Source organism: Nycticebus coucang, chromosome 2 (genome assembly GCF_027406575.1).
Source record: "Nycticebus coucang isolate mNycCou1 chromosome 2, mNycCou1.pri, whole genome shotgun sequence".
NCBI lineage: Eukaryota > Metazoa > Chordata > Mammalia > Primates > Lorisidae > Nycticebus > Nycticebus coucang.
The window spans coordinates 8,836,765-8,856,362 of record NC_069781.1 but is presented as its reverse complement, the minus strand read 5'-3'; the positions used below and the strand labels follow the sequence as shown (position 1 = coordinate 8,856,362).

The window sequence follows — 19,598 nt, the reverse complement described above, 5'->3', positions numbered from 1 at the left end:
CTTGCTACCACTGCCACAAAATCAAGCCCAATTTCATATCCTTAATGTAAATGGACTTGAACTTAAAATATCAGAAAGACCTTTGCAAGAAAGGATAGTTGGCAAATTTACACCAACATGTGTGTGTTATATGTTATATCTGTATACCTTTTTTTTTTTTTTTTTGAGGCAGAGTCTCACTCTGTCACCCTGGTTAGAGAGCCGTAGGAGTATAGATCATAGCAACCTCAAACACTCAAGCTACTCAGAAAGCTGAGACAAGGGGATCGCTTGAGCCCAGGAGTTTGAGGTTGCTGTGAGCTAGGCTGATGCCACGGCATTCTAGCCTGGGACAACAGTAAGACTCTGTCTCCCCCTAATAAGAAACAAATCCCAAAACTGAGAAAAAGTAAAATGATGGTTACCAGAATCTGAGAATTGTAGAGGGGGATGGGGGATGAAGTGAGGTGCAAAAATATAGAGAGCATGAACAATATTTGATAGCTGAACCAAGTGGTTATAATCAACAATAATTTAGTGTATGCTTTTGAAGAGTGGTGGGCTGGGCGCAGTGGCTCACGCCTTAATCCTAGGAGGCTGAGGCAGGTGGATTGTCTGCCTGCTGATTGCCTGCGCTCACCAGTTTGAGACCAGCCTGAGTAAGAGCAAGACCCCATCTCTAAAAAATAGCCAGGTGTTGTGGTGGATGCCTGTGGTCCCAGCTACTTGGGAGGCTGAGGCAAGAGGATTGCTTGAGCCCAAGAGTTTGAGGTTGCTGTAAGTTATGATGCCAGGGCACTCTACCAAGGGGACAAAGTGAGACTCTTCTCAAAAATGACAACTAGGCTTGGCACCCGGAGCTCAGTGAGTTGGGTGCTGGCCACATACACCTAGACTGGCTGGTTAGAGCCTGGCCAGGCCTGCTAAACAACAGTGACAACTGCAACCAAAAAATAGTGGGGCATTGTGGCGGGTGCCTGTAGTCCCAGCTACTTGGGAGGCTGAGGCAGGAGAATTTCCTAAGCCGAGGAGTTGAAGGTTGCTGTGAGCTGTGATGCCACAGAACTCTACTGAGGGCAATAAAGTGAGACTCTGTCTCTAACAACAACAACAACAACAACAACAAATCACATGTACCCTATAAAGATATTCATTTATGGCTGGTGAATTCATTATTTGTAAAATATATCTTGGCTAAAAAAATAATAATAAAAATAAAAGAAAATAAAATATATCTTGGCTGGGCCTGGTGGCTTGCCCCTGTAATTCTAGCACTCTAGGAGGCTGAGGTGGGTGGATTGCCTGAGCTCACAAGTTTGGGACCAGCCTGATCATGAGCAATACCCTGTCTCTAGAAATAAGGGCTGAGTATTGTGTTGGGCACCTATAGTCCCAGCTACTTGGGAAGTTAAGGCAAGAGGACCTCTTGAGCCCAAGAGTTTGAGGTTGCTCTGAGCTATAATGCCATAGCACTCTGTCTCAAAAAAAAAAAAAAAAAAGATGGGTAACACCTGTGGCTCAGTGGGTAGGGTGCTAGCCCCATATACAAAGGGTGGTGGCTCCGGCCAAACTGCAACAAAAAATAGCTGGGCGTTGTGGCGGGCACCTGTAGTCCCAGCTACTTGGGAGGCTGAGGCAAGAGAATCACCTAAGCCCAGGAGTTGGAGGTTGCTGTGAGCTGTGACGCCATAGCACTCTTCTGAGGGCAACAAACTGAGACTCTGTCTCCAAATTAAAAAAAAAAAAGATATTCAACTATTATGTAGCAATAATAATCATAATAATAAATAAAGAACTTCGATGGAGAAAAGGAAAAAAAAAGGCTAAGCGCCTGTGGCTAAAGCTGCTAAGGTGCCAGCCACATACACCTGAGCTAGTGGGTTCGAATCTAGCCCAGGCCTGCCAAACAACAATAACGGCTGCAACCAAAAAGTAGCCAGGTTTTGTGGCAGGCACCTGTAGTCCCAGCTACTTAGGAGGCGGAAGCAGGAGAATCTCTTGAGCCCAGGAGTTGGAGGTTGCTGTGAGCTGTGATGCCATGGCACTCTATCCAGGGTGACAGCTTGAGGCTCTGTCTCAGAAAAAAAAGGGAAAGGAAAAAAGAGGTCAGGTTCCAGTTAGAGCTGTCCCTGGGCAATTGTGACTCTTATTTTATTTTTATGGAGATATAATTTATATATTATAAAATCCAAAAGTGTGAATGTAATCCAGTGGTTTTTAGCATATTCAAGTTGTGCAACTATCATCATTATCTAATCTCACATCATTTTCTTTTCCTTTTTTTTTTGGACAGAGGCTCAGTAGAGTGCTGTGGCGTCACAGCTCACAGCAACCTCAAACTCTTGGGCTCTAGCCATTCTCTTGGCTCGGCCTCCGCAGTAGCTGCAACTGAAGGTGCCCGCCATAATGCCCAGCTATTTTGTTTTTTTTTTTTTTTGTAGAGATAGGAGTCTCACTTTATGGCCCTCGGTAGAGTGCCGTGGCCTCACACAGCTCACAGCAACCTCCAACTCCTGGGCTTAAGCGATTCTCTTGCCTCAGCCTCCCGAGTAGCTGGGACTACAGGCGCCTGCCACAACGCCCGGCTATTTTTGGCTGCAGTTTGGCCGGGGCCGGGTTTGAACCCGCCACCCTCGGTATATGGGGCTGGCGCCTTACTGACTGAGCCACAGGCACCGCCCCCGGCTATTTTTTTTAAAGATGGGATCTTGCTCTGGCTCTGCATGGTTTTCCAACTGGTGCGCTCAGGTGATCCACCTGCCTTGGCTTCCCAGAGTGCTAGGATTACAGGCCTCAGCCACTGTGCCTGGCACTTTTATTTATTTATTTATTTTTGAGACAAGTCTCACTCTGTTGCCCTGGGTAGAGTGCTATAGGCGTCATAGCTCATAGCAACCTCAAACTCTTGGGGTCAAACTATCGCCTTGCCTCAGCCTCCACAGCAGCTGGGACTACAGGTCCCTGCCACAACGCCCAGGTATTTTTAGAGTCTCGCTCGTGCTCAGGCCGGTCTCCATTCAATGAATAGTATTTCATTGTGTGGATGTACTGTTTTCTCTCACGGGAGCCTATGGCTAGAATTGCCTCAAAAGCTACCACAGAGGAATTCCCACAGAATGCCCCAGGCTGCCTGCAGATGGGGTTGACTGGGATTGCAAGCAAGCACTAAGTGCCTGTGTGGTCAGCCCGACCGCTCACCAGGGGAATTTACAGAGTGCTGCAGCAATTCTCCAGGTGGACAGCGAGAGAGAAGGGGTGCTTTATGCAGCTACATCCACAGTGATGGGGAATCAAGGTTTGGAGTTCATATGAGTTTGAGGAATTTCTCTCATGGGCGGCACCAGTTTATTTTAGTGTTGTGGGTAAGAACTTAGATACCTTTATTAGTGCTTGGGATTGTTCAAGGCCTGAGTTTGGCTGCAAACCTGCTGGGGGAAACCTGCAGCTGGCTGGGTCACAGAGCGATTAAGGCAGATTGTGAGACTAGGTAAAGACACAGAAAGTGGAGTGGAGACCCTACATGTAGTACCATACGTTATCCATTCACCAATCCATGAACCCATAGGTTGCTTTCATTTTTTGGTTATTATGAATAACGCTGCTACGAATATTCATGTAGGTACAAATCTTTGTGCAGACAAGGGCAGCTGCAATATACTGTGAACAGACTCAGCGCCCTTGGCTTAGTCGTTAGGGTGCCGGCCACATACACCGAGGCTGGCGGGTTTGGGCCCGGCCTGGGCCTGCTAAACAATGACAACTGCAACAAAATGCCGGGCATTGTGGCGCCTGTAATTCCAGCTACTTGGGAGGCTGAGGCAAAAGAATAGTTTAAGCCCAAGAGTTTGAGGTTGCTGTGAGCTGTGACGCTACAGCACTCTACAGAGGGCGACACAGTGAGAATCTGTGTCAAAAACAAACAAACTTAAATGTATACTGTGAACGGTATCAAAGGGGTCCAGTTTACCCAAATGCATTTCCAGCACTCCAGACCCTCCCGGGCCAGCGTTGCTCTCTGCGCAGGCGTGCTGGCTGGCCGGCCGCTGGACGTGGGGCGTGCGGACGTTAAGGGAGGGGCTGCGCTGCGTTCGCGCCTCGGAAGCGGAAGTCAGCTCTCCTTCCAGGCGGCTGATTCGAGGGCTTGTTTTGTCGCAAGCGGTGCCTCTGAGAAACTCAAGAGGGCGGACCATGCCTTCTGAGGGTCGCTGCTGGGAGACCCTGCAGGCGCTGCGCAGTTCCAACAAAGGTCGCCTTTGCTATCATCGCGACTGTCTGCAGCGTGGTGAGGTGAGCGGTGGGCCCTGAGGGACTAGGCCCTCCTGCCTATCGCGACGCAGCCTTGCTCTTCCTTAGCCCTTGACACGTTCTGGGCCAGGGATCTCGTGCGTTCTGACACCTTGCATTTATTTCTCGACTCCTGTGTCTGCGTCTCCCAGTCCCAGGGTTTCTGTCCACTTTAACCTTTTCTAGTCGTTCAGGGATCTCCTCTTATTTCAGGTTGCCCTTGCCCTCTGAAGGCTTCATTGCTACTTCCAACCAGGGTTAGACGCCTCCTCCTATGTTGTCGAAGCAACTCTGGGCTTTCAGGTTCAGTTAATTGACTGTGTGTCTCCTGTGCTAGTAGCTCCAGATTTAGCAGCGAACGAGTAACATGACCTAACCCATTGCTGACAGTAAAATGATCAAATTTTTAGATGGCATTTGGAGAGCCTGGAAAATTAATGGGGGCGTGGTCGTGTACGTATTTGCAAAGCTCTGTACCCGAGGGTCGGATGATGTAGAGACAGCAGAGCTCGAGCCCCCATCCCGGAGTTGCTGGTAGTTAGCTTCAGGTAGGACGTAGTCCTGTCTCTTCACACATCTGTGAGAAACAGTTCTAAAGAATTTCCCTTTTAGGGGCGGTGCCTGTAGCTCAGTGAGTTGGGCGCCGGCCCCATGTACCGAGGGTGGCGGGTTCAGGCTCGGCCCCGGCCAAACTGCAACAACAACAACAAAAATAACCGGGCGTTGTCGCGGGCGCCTGTAGTCCCAGCTACTCGGAGGCTGAGGCAAGAGAATCGGCTAGGCCCAAGAGCTGGAGATTGCTGCGAGCTGCGATGCCACAGCATTCTACTGAGGGTGACAAAGTGAGACTCTGTCTCAAAAAAGGAAACAAAGGGTGGCGCCTGTGGCTCAAAGGAGTAGGGCGCCAGTCCCATATGCCAGAGGTGGCGGGTTCAAACCCAGCCCTGGCCAAAAACTGTAAAAAAAAATAATAATAATAAAGGAAACAAAAACAAATACATTCAAGAAATCACTCCCTGGCTCGGCCCCTGTGGCTCAACCGGCTAGGGCGCCAGCCACATACACCTGAGCTGGCAGGTTGGAATCCAGCCCCAGCCTCCAAACAACGACGCGGCAACCAAAAAATAGCCGGGTGTTGTGGCGGGCACCTGTAATCCCAGCTACTTGGGAGGCTGAGGCAGAAGAATTGTTTGAGCCCAGGATTTGGAGGTTGCTGTGAGCTGTGAAGTCATGGCACTGTACCCAGGGGGACAGCTTGAGGCTCTGTCTCAAAAAAAAAAAAAAAAGAAAGAAATCACTCCCTTTACTTTTTTTTTTTTGCAGTTTTTGGCTGGGGCTGGGTTTGAACCCGCCACCTCCGGCACATGGGGCTGGTGCCTACTCCTTTGAGCCACAGGCACCACAAGAAATCACTCCCTATCAGTTTTTAGTTGTTTTTTTTCCCCCCAGCTGCACAGTATTGTATTTATTTATTCATTGATTCTGCTATGTATGGCTACTTAGGTTACTTCCAATGTTTTGCACTTAGAAGCAGTATTATAATGAATAACCTTGTACGTGTATTTTCAGTTTGTGGGTACATCTTCAGGATAAAATTTTAGAAGTGAGATTGCTGAGCCAAAAAGTAAATCTAGAGTAAATTTGCTCTATCTTGCCAAGTTCTCCCCATAATGGATATTATCAATTGCTTTCTAATCAACAATTGGCCATTATCCCCATTTACTTATACCATTGTCAACAGAATGTATTATTATACTTTTATTTTATTTATTTATTTATTTATTTATTTAAGGCAGTCTCACGTTGCTGCTCTTGGTAGAGTGCCGTGGCGTCACAGCTCACAACAACCTCCAGCTCTTGGGCGAGGGCAATTCTCTTGCCTCAGCCTCTGGAGTTGCTGGGACTACAGGTGCCCGCCACAATGCCTAGCCATTTTTTGTTGCAGTTGCCACTGCTGTTTTAGCTGGCCAGGTCAGAGTTCGTACCCATCACCCTCGGTATATGGGGCCAGTACCCTACCCACTGAGCCACAGGCGCCACCTATTTATTTATTTTTTTGAGACAGTCTCAAGCTATAGCCCTGGATAGAGTGCTATGATGTCACAGCTCACAATGATCTCAGACTCTTGGGCTTAAGCGATTCTCTTGCCTCAGCCTCTGAAGTAGCTGGGACTACCGGCACCTGCCACAACCACCAGCTATTTTTTGTTGTTGTTGTTGTTGCAGTTGTCATTGTTGTTTTAGCAGGCCTGGGCCAGTTTTGAACCTGCCAGCCCTGGTGTATGTGGCCGGTGCCCTACCCACTGAGCTATGGGTGCTGCCATACTTTTAAATTTTTGTTAGTTTAATATGTAAGAATAAGATCTGAGTGTAGTCTTGGCCTGTGGCTCAAGAGGCTAAGGCGCCAGCCACATACACCTGAGCTGGTGGGTTCGAATCCAGCCCTGGCCCACCAAACAACAGTGGTGGCTGCCACCAAAAAAAACATAGCCGGCATTCTAGTGGGCGCCTATAGTCCCAGCTGCTTGGGAGTCAGAGGCAGCAGACTCTCTTGAGCCCAGGAGTTGGAAATTGCTGTGAGCTGTGATGCCATGGCACCCTACCCAGGGTGACAGCTTGAGTCTCTGTCTCAAAAAAAAAAAAAAAATCTGAGTGTAGTTTTATTATATATTTCTTTTTTTTTTTTTTTTTGACACAAAGTCTCACTTTGTCTCCCTCAGTAGAGTGCTGGGGCACCACAGCTCACAGCAATCTTAAACTCTTAGGCTTAAGTGATTCTCTTGCCTCAGCCTCCTGAGTAGCTGGGACTATAGGCACCTGCCCCAAAGCCTCGCTATTTTTAGAGACAGGGTCTCTCTCTGGCTCAGGTTGGTCTCAAACTCGTGAGCTCAGGCAGTCCACCTGCCTCGTCCTCCCAGAGTGCTCTACATTTCTTTCTCTCTTTGAGTGAAGTTAAACATCCTTTCATATATTTGAGATAGTTTTTATTTCTTTATTTGTGAATTGCTTGTATCTTTTATATGTTTTTCTATTGGGGTTTTGGGTTTTTTTTCCTTGTAATTTATCTAAGTTCTTTATGTGTAAAGGTAGGGCAATAATAGCACTTTATGATATAATATAATACATATGTATTGTGTTTTTTTTTAAGTTGGTCAGTTGAGGTTTTCTTTTTTTTTTTTGTATATATGGCTTTGGTGTTTTTTTGTATATATAGCTTTACATTTTATACTTGGAATTTTCATCCTAGAATTTATTTTGGTGTAAGGGATGTGTTAAAAGATAGTGTCTTAACGATATTTCTAATATATTCTTTTTTTTTTTTTTTTGTAGAGACAGAGTCTCACTTTACTGCCCTCGGTAGAGTGCCGTGGCATCACATGGCTCACAGCAACCTCCAGCTCTTGGGCAGCTGGGACTACAGGCGCCCGCCACAATGCCCTGCTATTTTTTTGTTGTTGCAGTTTGGCCGGGGCTGGGTTTGAACCCACCACCCTCGGCATATGGGGCTGGTACCCTACTCTCTGAGCCACAGGCGCCGCCCTCTAATATGTTCTTAAAATCAGCCTCATTGCTATGTAAAATGTGCATATCAGCATATTTGCCTCTGTGTTCATATTGTTTACCATGAGTTGAGTATTTATTTACTGTGCATATGATGTGGACCTGTGGTCTAGATTAGAGTTTTTCAACCACAGCACTTTGACATTTTGGGCTGGTTCAGATAATTCTTTTTTTTTTTAGGACACATTGAAATTTGCTTTAATACTTCTTTGGGGAAAAAAATCACACTTTTAGTGAATTAACAAGAAACATTTTTACAGTAGCAGTAGGCTATTATTTTTATCTACCATGCCATGAATTCAAAGGGAAGAGGTTCCAGTAGCTCAGGGAGCACCTTGCCATTGAATGTGACAAAGCGTTGATTGACATTTGAATTCATGGAAAGTAGGTTCCAGCACCTTGTATCACTGTTACATGGGGACTATTGGTTATCCTGTGTGCTATGCTGTACACCTATTGTGCCATGAGCTCATGGAGAATAAATAGGTTCTTGCACCTAAAAGCATGAGTCACTGGTACTCCTGTGTGCTATGTTATATGCTTATCATGCCATGAATTCATAGGGAATGGGTTCCAGGAGCTCAGGCTTCTTTCCGTTAGTTCTCAGAAAGTGGGCTTCTCTGGGTGGAGCAGGCTGGCGCTTCAGTTGAACCCAGGTGCCTTTCTCTTTGGCTTCCTTTTTCTGATCATTTTCCTTCACATGTTCCAGGAAGCTATCTCAGCTCTTAAAGTGCTTAATATGCTCGATACAAACATTAATCCTCTTGGCAAGAATCTTACCCTTAACTTGTTTGTTTACAGCAATGCCAACAGCATGCTGGGTAACAACGTAGACTCTTCCAGTCTTGCCATGGTAACGTTTGTGTGGCATGCCTTTTTGAGCAGTACCCATTCCCTTGATGTCTACAATATCACCTTTCTTATAGATTCGCATATATGTGGTCAAAGGAACAACTCCATGTTTTCTAAAAGGCCTAGAGAGCATGTATTGGGCGCCTCTCCTCTTTCCCTTTGTGTTTGTCATTTTGGTGAATTACTGGAAGATGGCGTCTCCGGCCGAAAGGCTGGTTCAGATAATTCTTTTTTGGAGGAGCTGCTGTTCCATTCATGTAAATTGTAGTATGTGTCCCTGCCCTCTTCCCACTTGATGCCAGTAGCACCTTCCTAGTTTTGAGGACAACATATTTTCCTTCATATGTTGCCGAATGCCCTGTAGGGAGTAAAATTGTTACTGCTTGAGAATCACTGATCTAGACAAAGTAATAGTTTGCAATTAATGAGAACTAGTACTTTTTTTTGGAGACAGTCTCAGTCTCAACTCTGGGTAGATTGCTATGGCATCATCATAGTTCTAGGCTCAAGAGATCCTCATGCCTCAGTCTCAGCCTCCCAAGTAGCTATGACCACAACAGTAGCATCTGCTGCAACGCATTGCTAATTTTTTTTTTCTTTCTTTTTTTTTTAGTAGAAATGGGGTCTCACTGTTGCTCAGGCTGGTCTTGAACTCCTGAGCTCTAGTGATCTGCCTATCTTGGCCTCCCAGAGTGCTAGGATTACAGGACCTGAGTCACAGTGCCCAGCCTAATAAGTACTATTGCATGCCAGGTATGGCTCTAAGTTCTTTACATGTATTACTTGTTTAATCCTCTCAAAGCCTTTTGAGACAAAGCCTTTATTACCTTGGTTTAGAAGTGATAAAGCTGCAGGGATAGTGATTGGCACCTGTAACTCCAGCTAGTCAGGAGGGAGAGGCAGGAGGATTGCTTGAGACCAAGAGTCAAGACCAGCCTAGACACATAGAAAGACTTATCTCTTAAATAAACAAATAAGTAATAAAAATAAAAATAATTAGCCAGGTGGCATGGCACTCCCCTGTAGTCCCATCTACTGAGGTGGGAGGATCACTTGAGCCCAGGAGTTTGAAGCCACAGTGAACTATGATCATTCTACCACAATCCAGCCTGAGTGACAGAGTGAAACCCTATTGCTAATTAAAAAAATTAAAAACTAGACCGAATGTGGTGGCTCATGCCTGCAATCCTAGTACTCTGGGAGGCCAAGGTGGGTGGATTGCTTGAGCTCAGGGTTTAAGACCAGCCTGAGCAAGAGTGAGACCCCATCCCTTAAAAATAACTAGGCGATGGGTGGTGCCCGTGGCTCAGTGGGTAGGGGGCCAGCCCCATATACTGAGGGTGGCAGGTTCGAATCTGGCACCAGTCAAACTGCAACAAAAAAATAGCCGGGCTTTCTGGAAGATGCCTGTAGTCCCAGCTACTCGGGAGGCTGAGGCAAGAGAATCACTAAGCCCAGGAGTTGGAGGTTGCTGTGAGCTGTGACATCATAGCAGTCTACTGAGGGCAATAAAGTGAGACTCTGTCTCTCTAAAAAAAAAAACTGGGCATTGTGGGAAGTGCCTGTAGTCCCAGCTACTCAGGAGGCTGAGGCTCTTGCTTGAGCCCAAGAGTAAGAAGTTGCTGTGAGCTATGATGCCACAGCACTCTACCCAGGGTGACAAAATGGAACTCTGTCTCAATGAAAAAAAAAAACCTAATGAAACTGAGACCAGAGAATTTGGGTAACTTGCCAGTGATCATACAGGTAAGTCAAATTCAGAAATGAAATTCAAACCAAGAAAAGCTGATTGTATATTTAGTGCTATTAATAATTATTAAACTGTTTCTCCATATTTCTCGGTAATGTTTTCTGACATTGAGTAAAGTTCCTAGCCAAAATTTGCCATGTACTTTATAGTTAAATGGCATAAGCTGTGCTTTAAAGCACTGTGTACCAAACACATAGAGATTAGTATAGCTGGTGTAAAATTGTCCACACACAGACTAGACAGTGTCTAGAACTTGTCTTTTTTTTTTTCTTTTTTTTTTTTTTTTTTTTGAGACAGTCTCACTATGTAGCCCTTGGTAGAGTAGTATGGCATGTCACAGCTCACAGCAACCTCTCACTGTTGTACTCAAAAAAACCAAAAAGGCTCGGCGCCTGTAGCTCAAGCAGCTAAGGTGCCCGCCACATACATCAGAGCTGGCGGGTTCGAATCCAGACCAAGCCTGCCAAACAACAACAACTACAACCAAAAAAAATAGCCGGGCTTTGTGGTGGGCGCCTATAGTCCCAGCTACTTAGGAGACTGAGGCAAGAGAATCGCTTAAGCCCAGGAGTTGGAGGTAGCTGTGAGCTGTGATGGCACAGCACTCAACCCAGGGTCACAGCTTGAGACTGTCTCAAAAAAAAAAAGATTATCAAAAAATACAAAAAACTTGATACATAGCACTCATAGTGTCATTGCAGATCAAGGCAGGGAAATGACTGATATTCAGTAATGGTACTGGGACATTTTGTTTTCCATGTGGAAAAATATATATAAATAAAAATTACAGACTCGGCATCTATACCTCAAGCGGCTAAGGCGCCAGCCACATACACCAGAGCTGGTGGGTTCGAATCCAGCCCAGGCCCGCCAAACAACAATGACAACTACAACCAAAAAATAGCCAGGCGTTGTGGCAGGCGCCTGTAGTCTCAGATACTTGGGAGGCTGAGGCAAGAGAATCACTTAAGCCCAGGAGTTAGAGATTGCTGTGAGCTGTGACGCTACGGCACTCTATCCTGGGTTACAGCTTGAGGCTTTGTTTCAAAAATAAATAAATAAATAAAATATAAAGATTACAGGCCAAATCTCTGTAATCCTAGCACTCTGGTAGGCCAAGCGGGAGGATCCCCTGAGCTCAGGAGTTCGAGATCAGCATGACTAAGAAGAGCAAGGCACTGTCTTTACTAAAAATTACCTGTGGGGAGGGGGCAAGTGTGTGTAGTTCCAGCTACGCAGGAGACTGAGGCAGGAGGATCACTTGAACCCAGGAGTTTGAGGTTGCTGTGAACTAGTGAGCTAGGCTGTTACTACAGAACTCTAGCCCAGGGAGACAGAGTGAGACTTTCTTTCAAAAAATACATGTATATGTATCATGTAAGATTGTTAGTGTTTACTCTGTGATGTTTGCACAGTGGTGAAATTGCCTAACAATGTATTTCTCAGAACATAACCCACCCTCCCCTGTTGTTAAGCAGGGGATGACTTCATTTTTTTTTTTTTTTTTTTTTTTGTAGAGACAGAGTCTCACTTTATGGCCCTCGGTAGAGTGCTCTGGCCTCACACAGCTCACAGCAACCTCCAACTCCTGGGCTTAAGCGATTCTCTTGCCTCAGCCTCCCGAGTAGCTGGGACTACAGGCGCCCGCCACAACGCCCAGCTATTTTTTGGTTGCAGTTCAGCCGAGGCCGGGTTTGAACCCGCCACCCTCGGTATATGGGGCCGGCATCTTACCGACTGAGCCACAGGCGCCGCTGCTTTGTATTCCACTGATTGTGTAGTGTACATGATAGTTTCCTTCAAAATTCCTCTTGTATTTTAATTTGTTCTAGTGGATTTTTGTTTGTTTTTTTTGCATTTTTTGGCTGGGGCTGGGTCTGAACCCACCACCTCTGGGATATGGGGCTGGTGCCCTACTCCTTTGAGCTACAAGCGCTGCCCTATTCTAGTGTTTTAGGTTACTTTAAAATATGATTTAATGACCATCTTTGTGCATTATTCTTTTTTCTGTAGTTCTAATTATTTAGTCTGATTCTCTTTAGAACAGCAGTTTTCAATCTGTGGGTCGTGACCCCTTTTTATTTTATTTATTTATTAATTTATTTATTTTTTGCAGTTTCTGGCCAGGGCTGTGTTTGAACCCACTACCTCCGGCATATGGGGCCGGTGCCCTACTCCTTTGAGCCACAGGTGCTGCCCTATGACCCCTTTTTAACAATGAAAATATATTGCGGCATTAGGAAGGTTGAGAACCACTGCTTTAGAAGGAAAGTCAGGGTCATCATCAAGAAACCATTGTACTTTCTTTTCAACTTTGATTGTCAGTACAATTACTTTGGGGTTTTGGTATTTATTATTAAGGTCTTTCTTAGATGTCCAGTTAGCCATGTAGTAGATTATGCTTAGATCAGTTAACATGCAAGTTTGGTTTAACCCTTTTCTTCTCTCTAGGACATTTTAGAAGAATGTATTTCTCTTCCCAAGCTATCTTCTTACTCTGGATGGGTGGTAGATCACGTCCTACCCCATATGCAGGAGAACCCACCATCTTCTGAGACCTCACCATCCTTACCATCCACTTCAACCCTAGAGCAACCCTCATGTGTCCCCAAATCTCCTGTCAGAAACTCTGCCTACTCACCAGCTTCTTCTACAACACCAAATGGAACCAAGGTAAGTTTTTTTTTTTTTTTTTGTAGAGACAGAGTCTCACTTTATTGCCCTTGGTAGAGTGCCGTGTCGTCACACAGCTCACAGCAACCTCCAACTCCTGGGGTTAGGCGATTTTTCTGCCTCAGCCTCCTGATTAGCTGGGACTACAGGTACCCGCCACAACGCCAGGCCATTTCTTTGTTGCAATTTGGCGGGGGCCAGGTTTGAACCCGCCAGCCTTGGTAAATGGGGCTGGTGCCCTACCCACTGAGCCACAGGCGCTGCCCTTTTTTTTTTTGAGATAGAATCCCACTGTGTTGCCCTCGGTAGAGTGCCGTGGCGTCACAGCTCACAGAAACCTCAAACTCTTGGGCTTAAGCAATTCTTTTGCCTTAGCCTCCCAAGTAACTGGGACTACTGGTGCCACCACAACGCCTGGCTATTTTTTCTTGTAGTTGTCATTGTTGTTTAGCTGGCCCAGGCTGGGTTCGAACCTTCCAACTTCAGTGTATGTGACTGGCACCATAACCACTGTACTACAGCACTGAGCCCAAGGTCAGGTTTTCATCAGTTCAAGACAAAAGCCATGGTTGCCTTAACATTGAAGTGTTTAATATTGTCATGTGATAGTGACTATACACTGGGGAAAATAATGATTGCTTCTCATTGCACCTGTCTATAGGGACAGTGTTTGTTGTATCGTTCTCTTGATGAAGAACCAGGAGAAATTCCCCACTATTCTTAGTACCAAGAATAATATAATTAATTTTTTAAGCAATCGGATTATTGTTTTTCTTGTGAACATTGCTTCTATTTAACTCACAAGTTCTCCCTTTTTGTGTTGGCTGCTTTGAAAAGGCTTAGAATAAAATGTATACCTGCTCTGAAAGTTTATATATCTTATTACTGGCTCTAAATGAGTTTTTAGTCTATATTTTCTTCTATTTTGTACATGCTTTTGTTTCTTAGTTATTTGTTTCTCTTACTTAAAAACAGTTATTTTTTTTTCACGTCCTTTTTGTTTTATTGGCCAAAGCAAGTCATATAGCAGAACCCAAAGTTGAGGATCAACAAAATTATAAGGTATAGGCATTGATACAGAGAGATAAAAAGTTCGAGTTCAATAGTGCAATCTGTCATATGTCCAAGGAGTGAGTCCTAGTGCTTAGGATTTTAACTTAAAAGGATTTTTAACTTGATTTTAATTTAGGATTTTAACTTGAATCTTATATCTATCCTGCTCCCCACATCTAATGTGGGGCCGAACATAAAATTTTCCTAGGTATGTATGTATAATCTTAACCATTGTTCTCCTTTGCCTAAAGGAACTTTATTAAAGTACACTTCTTTGATTCCTGCCAAAGGAATTAAAACATTGACTCTATATTCATAGTTACAAAGCAGGTCTGCAGTAATGTAGTCCAAGATGCCAAAGTGTGCCGTCTGTCAGTCCAAAGAGTAAATGTAATAAAACAAAACAAAAAACACCTTAAGATGACAATTACAAGGAAATATAAACATCTGAAATTGGAAAAACAAAGTTTATCCTCAACAGTAGTGTCTGATAAGGAACTAACATGAATACATGAAGTCACATCAAATAGAAATCAGAAGTTCAGCACCAAACACCAGGGTCTAATTTTATTTTATTTTTTTTCCTTTTTTTTATTGTTAAATCATAGCTGTGTACATTAGTGCAATCGCCTGTACCCATTCTAAGATGCACCATAGATGTGGCCCCACCCATTACCCTCCCTCCACCAAAACCGCCCCCCTCCTGGGCGGTGCCTGTGGCTCAGTGAGTAAGGCGCCGGCCCCATATGCCGAGGGTGGCAGGTTCAAACCCAGCCCCGGCCAAACTGCAACAAAAAAATAGCCGGGCATTGTGGCGGGCGCCTGTAGTCCCAGCTGCTCGGGAGGCTGAGGCAAGAGAATCACGTAAGCCCAAGAGTTAGAGGTTGCTGTGAGCCGTATGACACCACGGCTCTCTACCCCAGGGCGGTACAGTGAGACTCTGTCTCTACAAAAAAAAAAAAAAAACAACTGCCCCCCTCCCTTCCCCTTCCTTGGCCCTTTCCCCGTAGTCTTGTGCTATATTAAAAACAGTTAAATTGGCCAGGTGTGGTAGTTCATCCTGTAATCCTAGCACCCTGGGATGCCGAGGTGGGTGGATTGCCTGAGCTTATGGGTTCAAGATCAACCTGAGCAAGAGTGAGACCCTGTCTCTAAAAAAATAGCCAGGCATTGTGACTGGCGCCTTTACTCCTAGTACTCAAGAGGCTGAGGCAAGAGACTCGCCTGAGCCCAAGAGTTTGAGGTTGCATTGAGTTGACACCACGGTGCTCTATGGAGGGCTACAGAGTGAGCCTCTATCTCAAAACAAACAAACAAAGAAGTTAAATTGGCTGAATGTGCTGGAGCATGCTTATAATCTTAGCTACTTGGGAGGCTGAGGTAGCAGCATCACTTTGAGTATAGGAATTTGCGGTTGCAGTCCACTATGAAGGCAGCTGTGAATAACCATTGCACTCTAGCCTGGGCAATGTCCTAAGACCCTGTCTCTTTTTTTTTTTTTTTAAGACAGAGTCTTGCTTTGTCACCCTCGGTAGAGTGCCATGGTGTCACAGCTCACAGCAACCTCCAGTCTTGGGCTTAGGTGATTCTCTTACCTCAGCCTCCCAAGTAGCTGGGACTACAGGCACCTGCTATAATACTTTGGCTATTTTTTTTTTCTTTTTTGAGACAGAGCCTCAAGCTGTCGCCTTGGGTAGAGTGCTGTGGCATCACAGCTCACAGCAACCTCCAATTCCTGGGCTTAAGCGATTCTCTTGTTTCTGCCTCCCAAGTAGCTGGGACTACAGGCACCTGCCACAATGCCCGGCTATTTTTTGGTTGTAGCTGTCATTGTTGTTTGGCAGGCCCAAGCTGGATTCGAACCGCCAGCTCCAGTTAGCTAAGGCAACTGCCTTAGCCGCTTGAGCCACAGACGCCAAGCCAGTACTTGGCTATTTTTTGTTCTTGGTGTTGCAGTTTGTCCAGGGCTGGGTTCGAACCTGCCACCTTGGTATATGGGGCTGGTGCCCTACTCACTGAGCCACAGGTGCTGCCCAAGACCGTCTCTTAAAAAAAAAACTGTCAAATTGTTACTGGTGGTCTGTTTTCTTCTTCTTTTTCTTATCTTGTAGAGGTAGTTTGTGTATATATAGGAATGTATATTCTTTTTCTTTTTTTAAAAACAATGATGTTAGAATATACTGTTCAGAATGCCTTTTTGTTTCTTGGAGACAGGGTGTCACGTTCACGTAGGCTGGAGTATAGTCATAGCTTACCTGTGGAGTGCATAATCATAGCTCACTGCAGCCTCGAACTGTTGGGCTCAAATGGTTCTCCTAAGTAGCTAGGCCTATAGGCATGTTCCACCATGGCTGGCTAACTTTGTTTTTTGTTTGTTTGTTTCTTTTATTTGAAATAAAGATTTTTTTGAGACAGAGTCTCATTCTTATTGCCCTGGGTGGAGTGCCATGGCATCATAGCTCATAGCAACTCGGATCCTCTTGTCTCAGCCTCCGGAGTAGTTGGGACTAAAGGTACCTACCATGGTGCATGGCAAATTTTTCTATTTTTTTTTTTTTGTTTTAGTAGAGATGGAGGTCTCAGCCTTGCTCAGACTGGTCTTGAACTTGTGAACTCAAGCAGTCAACCTGCCTTGGCCTCTCAGAGTGCTAGGATTATAGGCGTTAGCCACTGCACCTCTCCACTGTTTTGTTTCTAAAATGGTAATAGTTTTACATTTAAGTCCATGATCATTTTGCATTAATTTTTGTATAACGTATCAGAGTTAGGTTGAGGCTTATTTTCTTGCCTATAATGTTTAGTTGCTACAAACATTTTTCTTTTTTTTTTTTATTGTTGGGGATTCATTGAGGGTACAATAAGCCAGTTACACTGATTGCAATTGTTAGGTAAAGCTACAAACATTTTTCAAAGACCAATATTTCTTTTTATTCATTCATTTGTTTAAGACAGAGTCTCATTCTATTGCCTTAGGTAGAGTGCCTTGGCATCATTGCAGCTCACATCAAAGTCAAACTCTTAGGCTCAAGAGATCCTCCTCCTGCCTTAGCCTCCTAAATAGCTGGGACCACAAGTACCCACCAGGATGCCAAGCTAGTTTTTCTATTTTTAGTACAGATGGGATTTTGCTTTTGCTCAGAGTAGTCTCAAACTCCTGAGCTCAAACAATCCCCACCCCCGCCCCAGCCTCCAAGAGTGTCACAATTATAGGCATGAGCAACTGTGCCTGGCCAAAGACCAGTATTTTTTTTTTTTTTTGCAGTTTTTGGCTAGGGCTGGGTTTGAACCCACCACCCCCGGCACATGGGGCCAGCGCCTCACCCCTTTGAGCCACAGACACCGCCCCAAAGACCAGTATTTTTAAAGATGAAATATTTGATATAAACTAAAAAGTAAACCTATGGTTTACTTTTATGTTAAAGAACCAAACAGTCTCTTATAATGTGAATAATTTGTTCTTATAGTGCCTTTTAAGATTGTTTCCCTGTGGGCGGCGCCTGTGGCTCAGTCGGTAGGGCGCCGGCCCCATATACTGAGGGTGGCGGGTTCAGACCCGGCCCCGGCCAAACTGCAACCAAAAAATAGCCGGGCGTTGTGGCGGGCGCCTGTAGTCCCAGCTACTTGGGAGGCTGAGGCAAGAGAATCGCTTAAGCCCAGGAGTTGGAGGTTGCTGTGAGCTGTGTGAGGCCACAGCACTCTACCGAGGGCCATAAAGTGAGACTCTGTCTCTACAAAAAAAAAAAAAAAAAAAAGATTGTTTCCCTGTACAGTAAAATTCCATTTATAGCAAATAACTCTACCAAATAGGCATTGCTGCGAAGAAGATAAATTCATGGCCAAAGAAAGCAAATGAAAGATGTTCAACATCACTAACCAATAGGGAAATAATAAATCAAAACTATGGTGAGAAGTGTTATATACCTACTGGAATGTTTAAAATAATTAAAAATAGGAGCAAAACCAAATGCTGGTGAAGATGTAAAAAATCTGGATCACCAAAAAAAAAAAAAAAAAAATCTGGATCACTTGGGCGGCGCCTGTGGCTCAGTGAGTAGGGCGCCGGCTCCATGTGCCGAGGGTGGTGGGTTCGAGCCCAGCCCCGGCCAAACTGCAACAACAACAACAACAAAATAGCCGGGCGTTGTGGCGGGTGCCTGTGGTCCCAGCTGCTCGGGAGGCTGAGGCAAGAGAATCGCGTAAGCCCAAGAGTTAGAGGTTGCTGTGAGCTGTGTGACACCACGGCACTCTACCAAGGGCGGTACAGTGAGACTCTGTCTCTACAAAAAAAAAAAAAAAATCTGGATCACTGTACATTTCGAGTGGAAATGTACAATGGTACAGCCACTCTGGGAAAGGATTTGGCATTTTCTTATAAAACTAAACATGCATTTAACTATATGATCCAGCAATTGTATTCTTAGGCATTTATTCCAGAGAAATCAAAGCTTGCAACACAAATGGTATGTAGAAGCTCCCAGGTGCAGTGGCTCACGCTTGTAATCCTAGCACTCTGGGAGGCCGAAATGGGTGGATTGTGTGAGTTCAGGAGTTTTATAATTTTTTTATTTTTTGTTTATTTATTTTTTTAGAGACAGAGTCTCACTTTGTTGCCCTTAGTAGAGTGCTGTGGCATCACAGTTCACACAATTCTCTTGCCTTAGCCTCCTGAGTAGCTGGGACTACAGGTACCCGCCACAACTTCTGGCTATTTTTGTGTTGCAGTTTAGCCAGCGCCGGGCTTGAACCCACCACCCTCGGTGGTGGCAAGAAAATGGCTTAAGCCCAAGAGTTTGAGGTTGCTGTGAGCTGTGATGCTGCAACACTCTACTAAGGGCGATATAATAAGACTGTCAGCCTCCCAAGTAGCTGGGACTACAGGCACCTGCCACAATGCCCGACTATTTTTTTGTTGCAGTTTGTCCAGGGCTGGGTTTGATCCCGCCACCCTCGGTATATGGGGCTAGTGCCCTACTCACTGAGCCACAGGTGCTGCCCACAACCAAACATCTTTCAGCAGGTGAATGTTTAAATAAAAGCTGTGGTTAGCCAGGCGTTGTGGTGGGCGCCTGTAGTCCCAGCTACTGGGGAGGCTGAGGCAGGAGAATTGCCTAAGCCCAGGAGTTGGAGGTTGCTGTGAGCTGTGTGATGCCACAGCACTCTACCGAGGGCAATAAAGTGAAATTCTGTCTCTACAAAAAAATAAATAAATAAATAAATAAAATAAAAAATTACTAAAAGCTGTGGTTCATCCCTACCATGTGATTACCAACAGCAATTAAGAAATCCTTGATATGTGCAACAGCTTGGATTGATCTCAACGGCATTGTACTGAGTTTTAAAAAGCCAATATCAAAAGGTTATATATTATATATAACATCGTTTAAATAGGAAAATTATAGAGATGGAGAAGAGGTTAATGGGGAGGCGTAGGGCAAGAGGTGGTATG

At 45.0% G+C, this 19,598-nt stretch overlaps 1 protein-coding gene across 5 annotated transcripts in view; it reads left to right on the top strand.

The window, feature by feature from the left end:
* The first annotated feature begins 4,101 nt into the window (after positions 1-4,101).
* The window catches only part of GLE1 (GLE1 RNA export mediator), a 53,142-nt gene continuing 37,645 nt past the window's right edge, over positions 4,102-19,598 (top strand). For 4 of the 5 annotated variants that reach the window (XR_008374184.1, XM_053561115.1, XM_053561092.1 and 1 more), the window contains exons 1-2: positions 4,102-4,266; positions 12,878-13,099. Coding sequence is in view for 4 of the 5 variants with exons in the window: in XM_053561115.1 (XP_053417090.1) it covers positions 4,168-4,266; positions 12,878-13,099 (321 nt within the window). In the remaining variant the exon portion in view is untranslated. The remainder of the gene's footprint in view (positions 4,267-12,877; positions 13,100-19,598) is intronic. The other variant, XM_053561105.1, reaches the window with a different exon arrangement.